Here is a 19,191-nt window from a genome sequence, read left to right on the forward strand (position 1 = left end):
ACTATTTCAGACACCTATGACACCCATCATTTTACTGATTTCATAGAGCAAAATTTCAACCTTTATTTTTAGTTTCTCTGAAAGTCTTCCATTCTTTCATAGTTCATTCTTTTCTGTTTGTTTGTTGCTTGTTATTGCTTTTTAAGACAGAGTTTTGCTGCATAGCACTGGCTGTTCTGGAGATCACTAGGTAAACCCGGCTGAATTTGAACTCAGAGGATTCGAACTCAGAGGTCTCAGATGCAGAGATCCACCTGCCTCATCCTCCCTAGTGCTGGGATTAAAGGCATGGACTACTACCCCTGACTCAAGGTTCATTCTCAACATCAGTGATTCCTCACAAGACAGTATTACAGACCATTATTAAAACCATCAATACAGTTTGTTGATTTGCATTTCAAAAATAAATCCTATTTAACCGGTATTAATATCATCAATACTACTAGCATTTTCAATATATAATAAAAGGACCTACTAGGGGATTATGTGACTGAAGTCATGCTCTATAATATGAAGTGAACTTAACTGACAAAAATGCTTCCTCTTTTGGGGTGTTCTAATATAGTAAATATGACTAGAGACTTTCTGTGACTAGGACAGAATAAAGGTATGTGTTTAGGTGCTCAGATTTGAATTCCCGTTAGTAGTTGTGTTATCCTAGAGTAACAAGTCTTTCTCTGTCCTACCAGCCAGCTCCCAAATAATGATATGGAGACTTCTTATTAATTATGAAAGCTCAGCTTAGGCTTGCTTCTAACTAGAATTTATAACTTAAACGAACCTATTTCTATTAATTTATATGTTGTCATATGACTCCTAGCTTTAACTTCTCTCCTGCACGTCCTGCTCCACATCTGCCTAGTGACTCCAGTACCCTTCTTCCCAGAGCTCCCTCTGTCCAGAAGTCCTGCCTAAACCTTCTGCCTAGTTATTGGCCATTTTAGGTATTATTTTTTCTAACAGTGTTTCTCTGCGTAGCTTAAAACCTGTCCTGGAACTCATTTTAGCTTTTATCTTACAATACTCTAGGAGAATAAAAACAGAATCTCTTAGATTCAATTTTCTTAATGCTGATTATTTTTGCCTTGTTTTTAAAAAAAATAGGGTCTTGCTATTTGTCTTCAGTCTTACTACATAGTCTAGGCTAGGCTCTCTCTCTCTCAGTTTTCCTGCCTCAAACCCCAACTGCTAAGATCACAGAGTATATTACTGTTCTTGGCCTTCTTAATCTTTGTGATTGACATGTGTCTACCTATTAAGAGTTGTGAATTCTGTCCTGTGTTGTGAATGGTGTATCTGGCACAGTATCTGTGGTGTACTGATACTAGGTTTCTGTTCAACACTGGGTAAGTACACTCCAACACAAACATCTTAGACCTTCCCTCCCTCCCTTCTTGCCCTGAAGATCCCAAGCTTCCTCTGATCCTATTCAATAATGTATACAGGCTGAAAACCATGGTCAGTCACTTCTAATTCATTAACTGCCTCGAGCAGTGGTTCTCAACCTTCCTTCTGCTGTGATCCTTTAATACAATATCTTAAGTTGTGGTGACCCCCAACCATAAAACTATTTCCATTGATTGCTACTTTATAACTGTAATTTTGCTGCTGTTGTGAATCATAAGGTGTATCTGTGTTTTCTGATGGTCTCAGGAGACCCTGTGAAAGAATCGTTTGACCCCCAAGAGTTGGAATTCACAGGTCAAGAACAGCTATCTTAGAGTCAAGGAATCCTTTTCTGTTTGTGTTTTTGAGACAGGGTTTCTCTGTACAGCCATGGGTATCCTGGAACTCATCCTGTAGACCAGGCTGGCCTCAGAGATCCTCCTGTCTCTACTTCCTGAGTGCTGGTATTAAAGGCATATGCCACTATCAACCAGAGAGTCCATGTTATGATGCCTAACAATATTCTGCTATCCTCACAGATTGGTTCCTAGCCCAGAATTCATCAGAGGCCTCATCCAGCAACTGATGGAAAGAGATACAGAGCCCCATAGCCAAACAGTAGGGTGAGCTCAGGGAATCCTGTTGAAGAGAGGGAGGAAGGATTGTAGGAGTCAGTGGCGTCAAGGACATCACAAAGAAAAATCCACAGAATTAACTAACCTGGGCTCATAGGAGCTCACAGAGACTGAACCAACAACCAGGGAGCCTGCATGGGACCGACCTAGGCCCTCTGCATGTTTGACAGTTTTGTACCATGATCTTCTTGTGGAACTCCTATCAGTGGGAGCAGGGGCTGTCTCTGACTCTTTTGCTGGCTTTTGAAATCTATTCCTCATTACTGGGTTGGCTTGCCCAGCTTTAATTCAAGAGGAGGTGCTTAGTCTCATTGCAACTTGATATGCCATGTTTTGTTGATACTCATCAAAGTATCCTTTCCTAAACAGAAATGGAGGAGGAGTGGGTTGTGGGGTTGGGTGTAGGGGGACTATGGGGAAGGGACTGGGAGATGAGGAAGGAGGGGAAACTGCGTTTGGGGTGTTAAATAAATATTAAACCAATAACAACAAAAGAGTCTTAAAGCAGGAATCCTAAGCCTTGGAATTCCTTCAGACCAGACCAGTGTCCTTATTTTGCAAACGAGAAAACTTGAGCCCACAGCATTCAAACATGCCCTATCCCGGCTAAAAAGCCGGTTAGTAAAGCTTGAACTAAAATTTAGGCTCCAGGCTCCTGTACATTCAGCTCTGTCTCCCAGTTCTCTTTAATCTCTTCTCACACTTGCCAGTAACACTCCTCTGTCCTGAGTTGCTGCCAGTTCCGGCTGCCCAGGTTCAGCTGAATCTTCACCATTAATCCTGTTATTTCATCTTTTGTTTTCACTAACACGTAATTTGCACAATTTATTGATGTGTATGTGTGTGTGTGTGGGGGCTGCTTTTGTCTTTATATGTTTTACAAATACAATTTTATTTGCGTCATAAACTGAAATAAATAAAAGCCTTCCAGGTTGGCTAGGAGCGGGGTTGTGGGCCGGGCCCAGCTCAGACCCTTTCTCCATGTCATCTGAAGAGGTCCCTGAGGGAGTTCCAATGAACTCTCAGAGTGTCTCTTAGCAACACAGTTTAGAAGTTCCTACCTAACACTCACACTTTCCAGTTGTTATTCCTGGGAACTCTGAGTTCTCAGCAGAGGTCTAGGTCATTGTTACCATATTAAAAATACAGAAATGCTACACAAAATCCCACAAATATGGTATAGCTTTTTTTAAAAAAAAATGTTTATTCTTGACACTCTTAATTTAGAGAATTGACATTTAGTTCAGTTCAGAAAGTTTATGGCACACATGCATGGTTACGGTTGTGTTGACTTCACATCAGAAGTCTAACTATAAAGCCCTTTACTGTCATTGCCAACTTTCCACCGACCAAAACTATCCTCTTTTCACTGTGGATCTGTAACTCACTAAGTAGACCAGGCTGGCTTCGAACTCAGATCCTCCTCTCCCCAGTCTTCCAAGTACTGGGATCAAAGTCTTGTGTCATCATGTGGTCAAGACCGGTTCTAACATGGCCTGTGCCTGATTCCTCCAGTTCCATCCCCGACATCATCTCGGTCATGTGTCATTAAATAATTGATCCACTTCAGATTTTGAGATAAAAAGATGTAATCTCTGACCTTCAAGCAAGTAAAAGATGAGCAAGAGAGACAGTTCCCTACAGAATCGTGCCCTCCTGTATTCATGTTCTGTTACTGCCAACAGCAGCAGTTAAGGGCCCTCTAAAGAGGCCCGGCAGCCTCTGTTTCCTCCCTTCGAAATATTTTTCTTTTGAAAATTTAAACTTCTATGTAGGAAGTTGGGCTTCCATTGTTGGGGGGGGGGCTGTGTAAAACTATCCCATTGGGCAATGGTTTGTTTTTTTTTTTTTTTTAGCTTAGTAGTTTTTATGTTGGAAAGGGTTGAGGGTGGTGTAAGAGCCAGGAGTAAAGGAAGAGGAGGGAGGAGAATAGTAGTCCTTGAGTTTTTGTGAATGACACCTTTACTGTAAACAATGGGAAGAGAGTCAACCAGATAGCCCAAGGGCAAGCAGTGGAGAAGCAGCAGCTCTGGACCTGCTCAGAGCTCAGACAGAGGGATTGCCACTGGCCCACTGGGCCCTGGCTGCCTGCACTGGCTCCTTCTGGGGCCATCTGTTTTCTTCTTTTTGGTTTGGATCTCCACCCTCCCCCACAGAGGAGTACCTTCCAATGAGAAATGGCAGGAGCTGCAGGTGCAATTGGAGCCAGAGTCCCCAGGACTTGAGGACTCCTGGGAGGCACTGGTCACTTGTGTCGCTGTGCAGTCTTCTTCCTTTTCCTCTTAAAGAAACAGCAGCACTTAGCCTCCTCCACTACCTCCACCTCGGCATGAGCTGTGATTGGTGCATTTGAGTGAGCTCCAGTGGGGTCATCAACATTCAGCTCTCCATTGGTTGAGCTAACCACCTGATTTCGAAGAGGCTGTTGTGATGGCTGATCCCTGTGTGTGTGACTTTCTCGAGTTATTGCAGATGCACCAGAATCTACATGAACTGATCCTACTGGAGTAGGAATAGGCTTTCCAACCCAATCATAGGCATAGTCAAAGGTGTAGCCTTTCCGTTCAAACAGATCTGTGAAGAGGGTCCGTAAATATTCATAATCAGGTTTTTCAAAGAAATCTAACCGCCTGACATACCAAAGGTAGGTTGCCATCTCCCCTGGAAAGGTCTCACAGAGAGCTTCGATGGGAGTATTCCTTTTGGTATCACCAATTTTTTGATATCTCTCTTTTAATGTATCAGCCTTGAGTCCTTGCCAGGGTAAGCTGCCGCGGAGGAAGTACATGAACATATGGCCTAGGGCTTCCAAATCATCTCGCTGGCTTTGCTTTTTGCCGAGATGCGTGTTGATAGACATGTATCGTGCAGTTCCAGTTAAGCTTTTGTGCTCTCTGTAAGGTATGTGTTTTTTGGTTTCAGGATCAATGTATTCCTTGGCCAGTCCAAAATCTATTATGTGTATTACATGTTCTTTCTTATTGCCTTGTCGGCCAATCAAGAAGTTCTCTGGTTTCACATCTCGGTAAATGAGATTCTTTGAGTGTACATACTCCATTCGAGAAAGCAACTGGATGGCTATCATTAACACCATCTTCAAAGTAAACGTTCGGTCACAGAGGTCAAATAAGTCCTCCAAGCTAGGGCCAAGGAGCTCCAGCATCATGGCATTGTACTTCCCACATGGTCCAAAGTAATATACCTGTGGGAGGCCTTCACCTGCACTGCCAAGCTGTTTATAAAACCTGTACTCTAAATGAAGTTGTGGAGCACGTGACTTTATTGGTTCCAGTTTAATGGCTACATATTCATTGGTGTAGAGATTTTTACCTAATCTGAGCTCTCCGAAGTTCCCACACCCTATCTTCTTGCCAACCCTGAAGTTGGGTCCCACCATGAGAACTCCAGAGGATGCTGAGGTGCCAGATGGTCGGGAACAGTGTGTATTCCTTTGTGCCATGGGTTTAGTCGTCCGCTGTCTTTCATCTTTCTCCCTGTTAGAATGGTCCATGGTCCTACACGACAGTCTCTGAACAATGAATGTCCTCAGTGTGTATACTTCTCTTCAACACAGAAGTATGTCCGAATCAACTGCAGTCAGAGAATGAAAATGAGTTTTGGCATCATATTTATGCTTATGTGTACTTCCAGAAGATGAAAAACCACGGCTTAGTTCTTGAAGAACATGTAGTCTGTAGATTTCAAGCATAGGAGGACATTTTGTAACCCTGATTTCGGCCTTGAATGATGCTCCCCCTCCCTCCCCTTTCGGAGCGGTGGGAAACTCCCGGTTTGCATTGACCGAAGTCTCTGCCTCAGAAAGGCAGCCTCCGAGTCTAACCAGCCACCCGCAACTCTTTGCTCGCCAAGGACCCTGGTTCCTCCATCCCGCCCCCGCAACCCGCCACAGACAGGGGCGGGCAATGGGTTTTTGATCCTACTGCACCTATTGGTTTTGTGGGAGCCTAGGCAGTTTGGATCTCACCTTACTAGACCTGGATGGAGGTGGGTGGTCCTTGGACTTCCCACAGGGCAGGGAACCCTGATTGCTCTTTGGGCTGATGAGGGAGGGGGACTTGATTGGGGGAGGGGGAGGGAAAGGGGAGGTGGTGGTGGGGAAGAGACAGAAATCTTTAATTAATTAATAAAGAAATAAATACATTAAAAAAACTATCCCATTTGCCAGGTGATAGTGATGCACACCTTTAATTCTAGCACTTGGGAGGCAGAGACAGGCAGATCTTTGTGAGTTCAAGGCCAGCCTGGTCTGCAAGAGCTAGTTCCAGGACAGCCAGGGCTGTTACACAAAGAAACCCTGTTTCAAAAAAACCAAAAACTAAAACAAACCAAAACAACAAAATAAAGCTGTCCCATAGGTGCTAATGGTGAATATCTTTAATCCCAGCAGAGGCAGAGGCAGGCAGATCTCTGAGTTCAAGTTCAGCCTGGTATACAGAGCAAGTTCCAGGACAGCAAAAGCTACACAGTGAAACCCTCTCTTGAAAGAAATCTAAAAACAAATGGAACAAACAAATAAACAAACATACAATCTGACCCATGGAGAGAAAGAAGCCCAGTTCAACAGCTATCCCTGCTGTGGCCCAGGCATCAGAGTGACCCCACTAGCCAGAACTCCATGTTTATCGCCACAACTCTGTGGCATTTCAAGGTCCCTGCCAGCAAGCAAGCCGCAACAATGTTAAACAACACTCAAAGGCTCCTTAGTCAGGACAGTCTGTTTGAAAGAGTCAGAGTTTGCCCTGGCAGGATGGCCCAGAAAGCCAGAATTTTAAAATTGCGCAGCTTTTTTCTGCTACGGCCAAAACCCGAAAAGCATGCGTTCAGCTTTTCATCCAACACCGTTTAAGTGTTTCATGGCAGGACCCCTTAAAAGAGCTGCAGGGTTTTGCAGCTAAAGCTGAGTCAGAAAGCTTCTCTTAGATGAGAACGCTTGCTTGCCTCTAGCAAGCAGGGGGTAGCCCGAGAAATTGCTGCTACCAAGAAAACATGCTTTACTCTAATCTTTCCCAAGCTTTCTCAGGCTTTCTGTGGATTCAGTTATCCACGTGGGTGCCATTCTGTAACAAAACAGCAGTGAGCTGTCCTGCTATCCAGCTCCCTGCCACCTGGCTAGCTTATACCCCGAAATAACAACACACAAATTGTATTCATTTAGAGACTGCCTGGCCCATTATATCTAGCCTCTTACTGGCTAACTCTCACATCTTGATTAAGCCATTTCTATTAGTGTGTATCGCCACTTGACTGTGGCTTACCAGCATGAGTCTAACCACCATCTGTCTTGAGTAGGAGAAGCATGGTGTCTGCCACACTGCCTTCTTCCTCCCAGAATTCTGTTCTGTCTACCACGCCCATCTAAGGGCTGCCCTATCAAAAGGCCTAGCAACCAATGAAATCAACACATAGAAAGAAGACTTCCTACACCAGGGAGCAGTGTGTGGTTCTGTGTGATTTGGAAAGAACATAACAAAGATATATTATAACCATCATACAAAAGTCTTTTATTACTGTCCTGAGTCATTTCTGCACCCCCTCCCCCTGCCTTGGTGCCACAGCGGGCAGTGGGTAGAACCTAGGCATTCTACCATGCAAGGAAAGTGATTTACTAATGATCTACTAGTTTTAACCTGTAGGCAACAAGATGGAGTGGCTATCTACTGTTATCCTAGACTTCTTTCTCTACCATTCAACAGCACCAATAACTTCCTTTTTCTCTCCTCTTGCTTTCCTGTCTCTATAGAAGAAACCTCCCTCCCTTCTTTTGAGTTCTTTGATGGCTAAAGATGTTGTTTTTGTATTATTGATCAATTGTATTCTCTCCTTTGAAAAGTATTCAGTTACTGTGACCATTTATCAGTTAATTACTTGTTTTCTTTGTATTCAAGGTTTTGAGTACTTTTGTGTATGCTGGATATTAATTTGTTGGAGAAATAATCTGGTAGAGATTTTCTCCTACCCTGTAGGCTCTTTACTCTGGTGATTTTTTTCTTAGATTTACAGAAAAACATTTGATTTTGTTCAATCCTACTTGTCAGTTCTTGATCTTATTTCCTAAGCTATAGGAACCCCATTGAGAAAACTACAGCCCGAGCTTCTGTGAGCTTTCCTACGCTTTCTTCTGGTCCTTTCAATGTTTCAGCCGTACACTAAGGTCTCCAAACCATTTTGATTTGATTTTTCTTTTCAAAAAGGAAGAGGCGAGTATCTTGTTTCAGTGTTCTCTGTAGATGCCCACTTTCCCAGCACCATTTGTTAAAGAATCTCTTTTCTCAAATGGTGCCTTTCTCAAGAATCAGATGGCTGGAGCTGCATGGATTTATTTCTGGGTCTTCCTTTTCAGTTCTGTTAGTCTGCTTTTGTGTTGGTACCATGCTGTTTTTGTTATTGTAGTTTTGTTGGCCTTACTTTCTTTTTTTTTTAAAAAAAAGTTGTATTAGTTCTATGAAGATTTCTTTGGAATTTACATAATCCTTTTAAAAATAAGTATTTTTTGAGATTTATATAATTCTTTTAAATTTTATTTATTTATTACTTTTTGTACAATTTTTTTTTTTTATCAAATACACACCTCTCCCCCAGTTCTCCCAAGAGCCACCTCCCTTCCCCATCCATCCAACTTTGTGTCTTTTTTTTTAAACTTATCAAGATCAAGACCAATTTGTGCTATGTATTTCTGGATATACAGTCTTCTGCTGGAGCATAGCCACTTACTTAGGGACTATACACTCTTTGAGAAAACTGTCTTTTCATCTCCCAGCAGCTGTAGCCAATTGCTACAGTTAGAAGTGGGATTTCATGCCCAGCTCCCCTGTGCTGGGATTTGGTCTGGATGCCCTGCCTTCTAGCAGTGGGGCTACCTGTCTACACATTGGAATTACTAAATCAGATTTCGTTGGTTCTGATTGTAACCCATGTATAAATTTTTTTTTCTTTTTTCTTTTTTTTTTTTTTGGTTTTTCACGACAGGGTTTCTCTGTAGCTTTGGAGACTGTCCTGGATCTTGGAACTAGCTCTTGTAGACTAGACTGGCCTCATAGTCACAGAGATCTGCCCACCTCTGCCTCCAAAGCACTGGGATTAAAGGCATGTGCCACCACCACTGCCCAGTTTCAGGTATTAAAAACTTTTTAAAATTTCTCATGTGATTCCTAGCATGCAGTCATATGGAGAACACTGTCCTAGAGATTTAAACTCACTATTTCTAGGTTAGGACAATGATTACAACTTCACCATGTGATTCTAGAAAACAAATGAGCGTTTCATTGCACATTTTTGTAAATGTCAAGTAAATGCCCCAGGTAGGCATAGAGTGGTTCACAATGCTATCAGCAGGCTCATCTTTGAAGGTGGCTTCAGACTGGCCTCAGTTGAAGGTAGCAGATATCTTTCTCCATGGGATTTCTGCCCGGCTCTTTTCACTGTGCTTTTCCTTGAAACCAGGAGGTCTGGTCTTCATCACTTCTACTTCAGGGAAATGGAGCTGATCTGGATGCTATATGAGTTTTCAATTTTCCTTTTCCTCTAATTTACATTACAACCCTAACCATACTTAGTCTTCAACATTAGTCTACCCACTTTAGGGAAGATTAATGTTTCAAATAAAATGTGTTTGATGTATTGAAAATCTGAATGCCAATCTAGTACATAATATTAATGTTTGAGTGTCAATTTGTAGTGATATTTTATTTGTAATATAACAATAAAGCTTGCTTGAAGATCAGAGAAGCAGAGCAGCCAACCACTAGAGAATTCTTACCTCTACCAATGCTCAGACCCTATACCTGTGAATCCCCAGACTGAATGCCATCTCTACCAAACCTCAGACTGCATCCTAAGACTGCATCCTCAGACTACATCTGAGCTCCTGTCTCCTGCTTTATATTCCTCTCGCTGTCCAGCCATATCACTCCTGTGTCTACCTCCCTAGTGTTAGGATCAATGGTGTGAATCTGTTTCTCTTTGAGACTGGATCACTCTAGTTAGTCCAGAGTGGCCTTGAACTTACAGAGATCCTTCTGCCTCTGTGCTGGGATTAAAGGTGTGGGCCACCACTGCCTGGCCTCTATAGCTAGCTAGTGGCTTAGCTCTGTACTCTGATCTTCAGGCAAGCTTTATTTGTTAGATCACAAACAAAATATCACTACATCAATTTAATTCTCACATAAATAATTGTGGTGGTAAATGAATGATGCTCTGTTCAAAGCACAATAAACACATACTCAAAATAACATATATACACATATTTTTAAGTGAGGGCATATATGGGTATCTTAACACCCACATTATAATATTATATAGCATAACATAATATATATATATATATAAATATAACAAATATAATATAGTGTACCCTTATACACAACTAAGTCTTAGCTATTGTATTAGTTCCTGGAGCCTCCATAGCAAAGTAACAGAGCAACATCTAAAATAACATGTATTTTCCTGCAGTTATAGACAGTCACTGGTTGGTTGAGATCAAAGTATCAGAGTTGCTTTTTTCTGAGTCTCTCTCCCGGGTTTATAGATGACCACCTCAACTCTGTGTCTTCACTGTGGCCTCACACTCAGGATATAGTTGAGAATGACCTGAACTTCTGCAGTCTGCCTCTACTGCTTGAGTCCTGGCATTAAAACCGTGTGCCACCATGCCCAATTGACATGTGCTGGGGATCAAATCCAAGCCCTAATGTTTGCTGAGTGGACATTCCACCAACTGAGCTGCATCCGAGACTCCAAATTCCCTCTTCCAAAAGAGAATACACTCAGGTTGCAGTAGTGATCTTAATTAGCTTTTTAAGATCCTGACAATAGGAGTGGGGTTAAGCATATTAATCTAGGGGAAGGGTGAACACAGTTCAATTTATAATGACTGTCTTGCTAAATTACGGACACACCTTATATGTCAAAACTGTGTATATTTTAGCACACTTACAAATAGGAAATACTTTAGACTGCACATGTATTTTTACTATCATGCTAATCAGTTTTCTTTGAATAATTCAATGTATAAGACTCAGTGCATAAGAAAAGATAAGCAATTATGAACTTAATTTTATTGATAGTACTTATAAAATTTTTGGTTCATAATTACTTACATAAAGTGAGTTTATTGTTAAGCAATAGACATGTCTGGAAGTCAGGATGATGGAACATAAAAGGCCTGAGGATATTATTCAAAGAAGCTGGGATTTGGAAGGTGACCTTGGATACTGCAGTGTTTCTTAGCCTCCGTCCTATTATCTGTGAAAGGGGATGTTAGCTTCTTTATCACTGAAGGTAGAGCGAGCAAATGAATGCTCAGACTCTGCAAATTATAAAGCACCATTCAAATATTCCTTATTATTATTGTGATGGGCTTGGGGAGGGGAGAGGGCCTGAAGAGAAGCTTCTGGAACTGTATTATTCCCTCCCAAATAACAGACTATAGAATGCTCCAAATTTGTTAGGCTGCATTTGTCTGCTGTTTGGCTTTTCTCAGGTTTCCTCATCACAGGTATGCTTCTTCTGAATGAGTTACCTAGGAGAACTTCCTCGATAACAAGTCATATGATTCCCAGGAATGCCTTTCAACATCTACTCCTTGCTGAGCATGTCAGACTGACGCTTTTATGAATTAAATTTCTACAAGTTCCCAACACCCCATTATCATTCACCAGTGCAGGATATAATTCTGGACCCCCCAAAGGACAGAAAAACAGGCCATTTTATGAAATACTGACATTGGCAAGGCCCCTACATTTTTCACTAATAAGTTATACACATTTTCAAGCCTCTTCCTACTTGACCTTTCTTGACTTACTAGTCCAGGTAACGGATTAGGCCTGGGCTCTGGGTGCTGGGCCGGTTCCCTTGACAGCCAGATGAGCAAATGGAATGAGAGGTCAAAGGTCAAGATGGGGAAGTCTCTTAGGGTCTCCTCTGCCACATCTTTTCTTTCCCATCTGACTGATTTAAGGGTACTGTTGTGGTTTGCATTTGGGTCTGAGTTGCTCCATACAGCTACGGCTATGAAAGACTTGTAACAGGTACAGTAGCCATGTGACCTGTGTCCGTCTGATCATAGCTCCTTGACTGTCCGGCTAGTGTCAAGTTCCAGCAATAAATGTAGTAAGAAGTTTGAATGCCTCTCTGTGGCAAGTTAGATATGTGCCTACTGTGTTGAGGTTTCTCGTCTGGTCCTGATATCAACCACAACTCACTAACTTGTCTTTTGTTCATAGTTGTATGCTGTGCACCTATCATTCATCACAATTGGTTCATAGTGAGTGGCTCCCTCCATGGGAAGGTTTGCAAATCTGTTGCTAAGACTTATATGATGATGATAATGATGATAATAATAATTTTCTAATAACACAAATGAATCATATTATATAGCTAAGTGCTGCTCCATATAACGCATAACAGTTAATCAGGAGCCCCAGAGCAATGGAGGATAAAGGCAGGAAAGAAGCTCCTGGAAGGCAGCAGGGTACAATGGTTAATTTTGATGTTGACTTGATTGTACTCAGGACTACCTAGAAATGTGGTTATGTATTAATCTGGGGTGTTTATGAGAGTGTTTTCAGGAGAGAGTAGCAAGAGGAACTGAATGGGTTATATAGGTGTATTGGTTACTTCCCATAGAGGTGAGGAAACGCTGTGACCAAAGCATCTTATTGGAGGCATGGTTTCTGGGGGCTTTTGGCTCCAGAGGGATAAAGTCTATTGCTGTCACATCAGGAAAGCACGGCAGCTGGAGCAGCAAGCTCAGAGGTTGTCATAAACTATAAGCACTAACGAGAAACGGAAAGTTGATAATGGGGAGGAAAGTCTGCGCTCAGTGCAAATGAGCATTTTCCAGTTATGTGGGGCCAGCGAGCAGTGAGGCAAAGGAAAGGGAATAGAAGGATTTCTGGGCATGGATATATCCTTTCCTTTCCTGTCCTTGACACTGCAGTATTCTCAAGGTATAGAAACCAGGATTACACCAGTGGTTCCCTGGGTTTTCAGGTCTTTAGCCTTACCAGCAGTGGTTCTCAGACTTCCTAATCCTGTGACCCTTTAATACAGTTCTTTACATTCATAACTGTAATTTTGTTACTCTTATGAACTGTAATGTTAAGATCTGATATGCAGGATATCTAATATTTAACCTCCGTGAAAAGGTTGTTTGACCCCTAAAGGGGTCGCAACCTACAGGTTGAGAACTGATGTGGGATTTCCCTCTATCTGCTGTGATTACCATTAATAAATAAAGGGACTACTTTGGACCTATAGCAGAGCTATAGGGGAACAGAGCTAGGCAGGGAAAACTAAGCTGAATGCTGGGAGAAAGAAGGCAGTGAGATGCCATGTTGATCTGCTGGAGACAGATGCCAGAACTTTAGCCAGTAAGCCACAGCCATGTGGCAATACTCAAATGAATAGAAATGGGTTAAAATAAGATGTATGTGTTAGCCAATATGAGTTAGAGCTAATTGGCCAAGCAGTGACTTAAATAATATGGTCTCTGTGTGATTATTTCAGTTCTTGGCGGCTGGAAAGAACAAGCAGCCTCCCCCAACAGAGAGTCACTACTTTAAATCAGTTCCTCATGTTGTGGTGACACCCCTAACCATAAAATTCTCTCATTACTATTTCATAACTGTAATTTTGCTACTTTTATGAATCATAGTGTAAATATCTGATGTGAGGAATATCTGATCTCAAAAGGGTTGTGACCCACCAGTTAAGAACCACTGCCTTAGAATGAAATTTACCTCAGCTGATTTTCTACTTCTAAGGTCTTAGACGTGGACTCAGCCAGGCTACAAAGACCTCATGGTCTCTACTGCATGGATGGGACTTCTTGGCACCTATGATTGTTAAGATCAAGGCCTTCCTTTAGTAGTTTGAGTCAAATTATTGAAGACTTGGTCCCCAGTTGGCTCCTTCGTTACATAAGCTTTTCATTTGTCCAGGTTAGAAGCTAAGCTGGGTGTTGGCCCCAAGAACTCACAGAGATCCACCTTCCTCTGCTGGGATTAAAGGTATGAGCTGCCGCAACCTATGCAATATAAAAAGTATAGTCTCTTCAATTAACGGTGTCTGGCAGTCATCCTGAGTTGCTCTCAGATCATGTCTATCTCCTCCTTCTTCCCCCACCCCTCAACTCTACTCATCCTTTTTGGGACCTGAACACCCAGCACCGCAACGCCCTTCCCCCCACATCCTAGCGGTTCTATCTTTCTGGAGAACCCTGACTAATACAGGAAGTAATGCTGTGTTGCCCACTTTTGGTTTTGCGTAATTTATCCCCTCCCCTTTTGATGCTAGGGACCAAGGCTAGGACTCTACATGTGTGACACAAGCTAGTTACCATTAAACTACAGCCTTGGTCCGATTCCTCGTCCCTTGCTTCTTCTTTTAATAGCAGAAAGACAAAAGTAAGGAGCCAGAAATTCACCCGAGGAGAGCAGACCAGACTACAGCTCCTTTCCCCACACTGTAGAGCTGGTAGAGGAGGCAGTGATACAAAGGTTGAGAGAATAGCTTCTTTAATCAATGGCAAGGCTCATTAAATTGCAGCTAGCCTGGAAAATTGCTGGAATCTTCTTGAAAATCAGACTGGTAGTGTGCTTGCTTTTCTAGAAGCCTGTGGAAAGGAAGGGTCCTTTTGACAGAAGGTGGGGCTGTTGATAGAAGAGTGGCCATGGCTGCCAAGAGGCAATCCTCATGCCCTCTGTGGAGGAGAGAAAACAGCTGGACAGATTATATTTTTGTCAACTATGTCTTTGCCTGGTGGCAGAGGTGGACATGTAAGTTATATGATAAATCACAGGCATTCCAGCATACCCATCAACCCCTGTCAGTGATGTCTCCTGAAGCCTTGGGAATCACAAGTTCATTGAGCACATTAGTCACAATTAAACTAGTTCTATGTGAGTGTGTGCATGGCACACATGCTTGTTCCAGTGTATTTGCACATGTGTGAGTAGGTGCACATGCAGGTGTGTATGTGTAAGCATGTGGAAGCCAGAAGATGATATTGAATGTCTTTATTACTCCCTACGTCAGTTTTTGAGATGGGGTCTCTCACCAAATATGGAGTTCATCAAGTCATAGTCTGTTTAACTAATGAAACTCAGGGGTTTGTTTGTCTCCACCCACTCTCCAGTTCTGGGGTTACAAGTGCATACCACCATGCTTGGTTTCTTTTTCTTTAATGCTGATGGCTCAAGTCCTCAGGTCCTCATGCTTGTACAGCAGGAACTTTACTGACTGAGTCCCTTGCTTTTTTTTTTTTTATCTCACCTACTGTGAAAAGGGATATTTAAACAGGAAGAGGCAATACTTACAATAAGCTTCCTGTTATATGTCCAATTTGCTGTCTCTGCTGAGACTCCCACTTGGTTTTTGGGAGCACAAACCTCCTCACTTATGAACAAGAACTGACGCCATATAGTCCGAGTGTTTCTGCTAGGGCAAACTAAAATGGAGCTCTCTAGAGTAAAAGGTAGTAGTGTTTTCATTTCTTATGATTATAAAGATTTGATTCATCCGTATTCAAGTGGTCTTGTATCATGCATGATGACTCAGTGGCAACATTCTACACACTATTCAAGTTCTTTCTGTGACTCATGCTATGCGTAATTGCAAAGTGAATTCTTTGCTCTTTCCTGAAAAACTAAAAAGAACCTTTATATATATATAAAACAGGATAGACATTTGGGAACTTTAAAAAAAAGGTATTTGATTAATCATACAAATGGTTGTTAATGCTTTTTTAAAAAACTTATTTGAAAGTTAGTCACTCACACAAAATCAAGATCCTAGTGGTGTGGGAGGTCCTTCTGTCTATGTGTTGCTTTTATTGGTTAATGAATAAAGAACTGCTTTGAGCCTATGGCAGGGAAGAACAGAACTAGACAGGGAAAGCTAGACTGTATGCTGGGAGAAAGAAGAGCAGAGTCAGAGAGAAGTCATGGCACCACCAGAGACAGACGTTGGGAACTTTACCCAGTAAGCCACAGCCACATGGTGATACAGATTAATAGGAATGGGTTAAATTAATATAAGAGTTAGCCAATAAGAAGCTAGAGCTAATGGGCCAAACAATGATTTAATTAATACATTTCCTGTGTGATTATTTCAGGTCTAACCTAGCAGGGCAACCCAAAAGAACAAGTGGCTCTCTCCTACAACATCCTGGGAACCAAAGACTTCCACAAGTACTAGTAAGCTAACAATTTTTCTTTGCTCTAGAAGTGGTAGCATGGCCGTTCGAAAGGGAGCACCAGGTAAAGGATCTAGGCTGTGTAGCTAGTTTGACACTAGTCTATGCTGAGCTATTTGAGTCTGTTCTGTTATTATAAAACACCACAAACTGCTTAATTTAAAAAGAAAAAAAATTAACTTCTCACAGTTCTGGAGGCTAAGAAGTCCAAGATCAAGGAGACCGAAGGTTTGTCCAGCAAAGGCTGCTCTCTGCTTTTTAGATGGTATCTACTGACACATATAGAACCCAAGATGAGAAGAGTCCTCAGGCCTCAGAGGAGCCAGTGAATTGAAGGTTATGTGAAGCCTCTTGTACATCCAGGAAGGAGGTGTCCTTAGGATCAAATCCTTTCTAAAGACCCCATCTTTTAATACTGCCACATAGACAGCACTTGATGTTTTGGGAATTTAAATATATATGCTTAAGTATATCAGGACCAATATTTTTCTACAGATTTTACAGTAAATCTTTTTATTTCTTTGTTGTGTCTTTTCTCTTGCCTTGTCCTCTTGAGTGCTGTATTATAGGCAAGTATCACCACCCTAAGCAGCACAGTTATCTTTTTTTTTCTGTTTTTCTATGATTTTTCTTAAATACGCCATAGACATTCTCTACTCACTGGGTTAATTTCTTTTTCTCTCTGGCCAATTGCTGAAGAATATCAGGATATAGTTACCGCAGATGATGGGCAGGGCTGTTCCTGGTCCCAGTGCCAGCTATAAAGAGATGTACAATGACAAACCAACTCAGATTGCCATTGCCTTTGGCTTGCCCCTAGTGTCACAGTAGAAGACCTAAAATCTAGCTGATGCTTATTTACTCTATAAGTCCTTGTTAGGCTTGGATGCCTATTAGTCGGATGACTTGGAAATTATAGTCCTTACATTATTAGATGTTTCCTTATTGTCTACCTCTGCACAACCTCTGAGCACCATTATGTCATGATGGCTAGTCTTGTCACACTTTGGGGACTACTGTATGGTATGACCTCTAATAATAGTGTCTTTCTTCAAAAGTTATTTCAGATATGTCCTTGATCATCTTGGCTTCTGAATCCTGGGCAAGACCAACCTGTTTGCACATCTGGATCTGTTTACCTTTGACTTTCAAAGTGAAGAGGACCATGAGTGGTTCCCATTTGCTACAGAAGACTTAGATGGCTTTTGCAATTCAACCTATCTTCTTCTAAGGACAAGTTTTCTCTAGAAAGTGATGAGGCAGAATGTTGGATGGATGAGATTTATTAGTTTGCCCTTCTTCTAAAACTGTGTATACTTAGTAATTTAGAAATACTTTTTTTTGATGTGGAAAACTGTTTTGCAAGGAATTGTAGTCTATGTAGCTTGAGGCATAAGAATAAGTGATATAATTTTCAAATATGTTCTACCATCACTAAAGGATGTTTCACTGTGGCTCTACCAATCATAATACATGTCTCAAATTTTTTAAATGTCATTCCAGGATCCATCACAGTCTCCACCGTGTTGCTGAAGCTAAAGACATCAATGGTTTTCTTTCCTTCCAGATCAAAAGCCAAACTCTGTTGACCGAAGAGCACAGATAACCAAAATGTATCTGTCACCAAATATCTTCACATATCATTAAGTACACTTTTAAATAAATTTCACTTGTTTTCAACTTAGCAGCCGCCCATTCCGTACCTGCCCAGATAGACACGGTCCAGACTGCATTATCTTGTGCATGGACAGAGAAGGGACTTTTACATCAGCGCCTTCATGGCTACACTCGCCAAACTCTAATAGATTTGCTTGCTAAAATGAGAGCTAAAACAGAACTCAGAGCATGTCACTCCCCAGCCCGCAGCCTACCAAAAGCCTTTGCTAGTTTGCATCAAACAAACAACAGAAATCCCCTTCCATCACTGGTATGCCTCTCTCCAGTTCTTAGCTGTTCCAGGACAGATTCCAGAGTGTCCCATGGATTGTTTCCCTGAGTCTCCATTTCTAAGGTTGCCCCTGGTGGTTGGTTTCTGTCCATTTATTTTCTTCATGGACATGTGCTTTTGATGGAATTTCAAGAAGGAGTCAAGATAGATGCTGTTAGTCTACAATAATTATTTGGCTATTCTGCTCTTTAAATTTTTTTTAAAAAGTTAAATATATGTGTATGTGTGAGTGTTTGTGTGAGTTAGTGTTTACCACATGTGTGCAGGTACCTGAGGAGGCCAGAGAATGGAGTCGGATCCCCTAGAGTTGGAAGAATAGGAGGTTATGGTTGGTATCTTACAGATACTGATGTGGGTGCTGGGAATTGAACTCAGATCCTCTGAAAGAGCAGTAAATGCTCTTAATAAATAAAGCATCTCTCTAGACCCTGGTTGTACTTTTATTGTAGTTATAGAGTCAAAAGTCATGGGTGTGGTGCCTCACACTTTTAATTCCAGAATTTGGGAGGCAAAGGTAGATAGAACAAGACCAGCCTTGACTATATAGTAGATCCCATGTCAAAAACAAAAGTCACGAAATCATGACTATCTTTATATCTTTAAACCTGCTTTGTTTCTGGTTTTGATTTTGTTTTTCAGGACAGGGTTTCTCTGTGTAGCTCTAGCTGTCCTTAAACTTGCTCTTTAGACAAGGTTAGCCTCAAACTCATAGAGATTCACCTCTCTCTGCCTTCTAAGTGCTAGGATTAAAGGTATGCATCACAATGACCTGGTTTTAAACCTGCATTTAAATATTATCAATCACAAGCATTTCTTAATTTGTTGAATATTCATCTAGAGCATAACTCCAATACTTCATCGTGCTGAGGTTTCATCATTCAGGCAAGCAGAACTCTACTGTTAGAAACTTAGGGTGTTCCTTGTCTTTTATAATGGGATTGGAGTGTACTAAGTGAGTGAAAACAGTTCACAGAAAAAAATGAAGGCAGCCTTTTGAAATTAAGATT

At 41.6% G+C, this 19,191-nt stretch overlaps 1 protein-coding gene across 1 annotated transcript; it reads right to left on the reverse strand.

Annotated features, from left to right (window-relative positions):
• Window positions 1-3,928: 3,928 nt before the first annotated feature.
• Window positions 3,929-5,669, reverse strand: LOC126514498 (casein kinase I-like). The gene has a single exon (XM_050163440.1). It carries the CDS (start codon window positions 5,530-5,532, stop codon window positions 4,267-4,269), a length of 1,266 nt encoding a protein of 421 aa, XP_050019397.1. The 5' UTR covers window positions 5,533-5,669; the 3' UTR covers window positions 3,929-4,266.
• Between the last annotated feature and the right edge of the window lie 13,522 nt (window positions 5,670-19,191).

This window comes from Alexandromys fortis, unplaced genomic scaffold (genome assembly GCF_014885135.2).
Source record: "Alexandromys fortis isolate MF-2015 unplaced genomic scaffold, M_Fortis_MF-2015_v1.1 scaffold_131, whole genome shotgun sequence".
Taxonomy (NCBI): Eukaryota; Metazoa; Chordata; class Mammalia; order Rodentia; family Cricetidae; genus Alexandromys; species Alexandromys fortis.

Coding starts and splice junctions, on each gene's coding strand:
- LOC126514498 (XM_050163440.1), bottom strand. CDS start 5,532: ATGGACCATTCTAACAGGGAGAAAGATGAAAGACAGCGGACGACTAAA.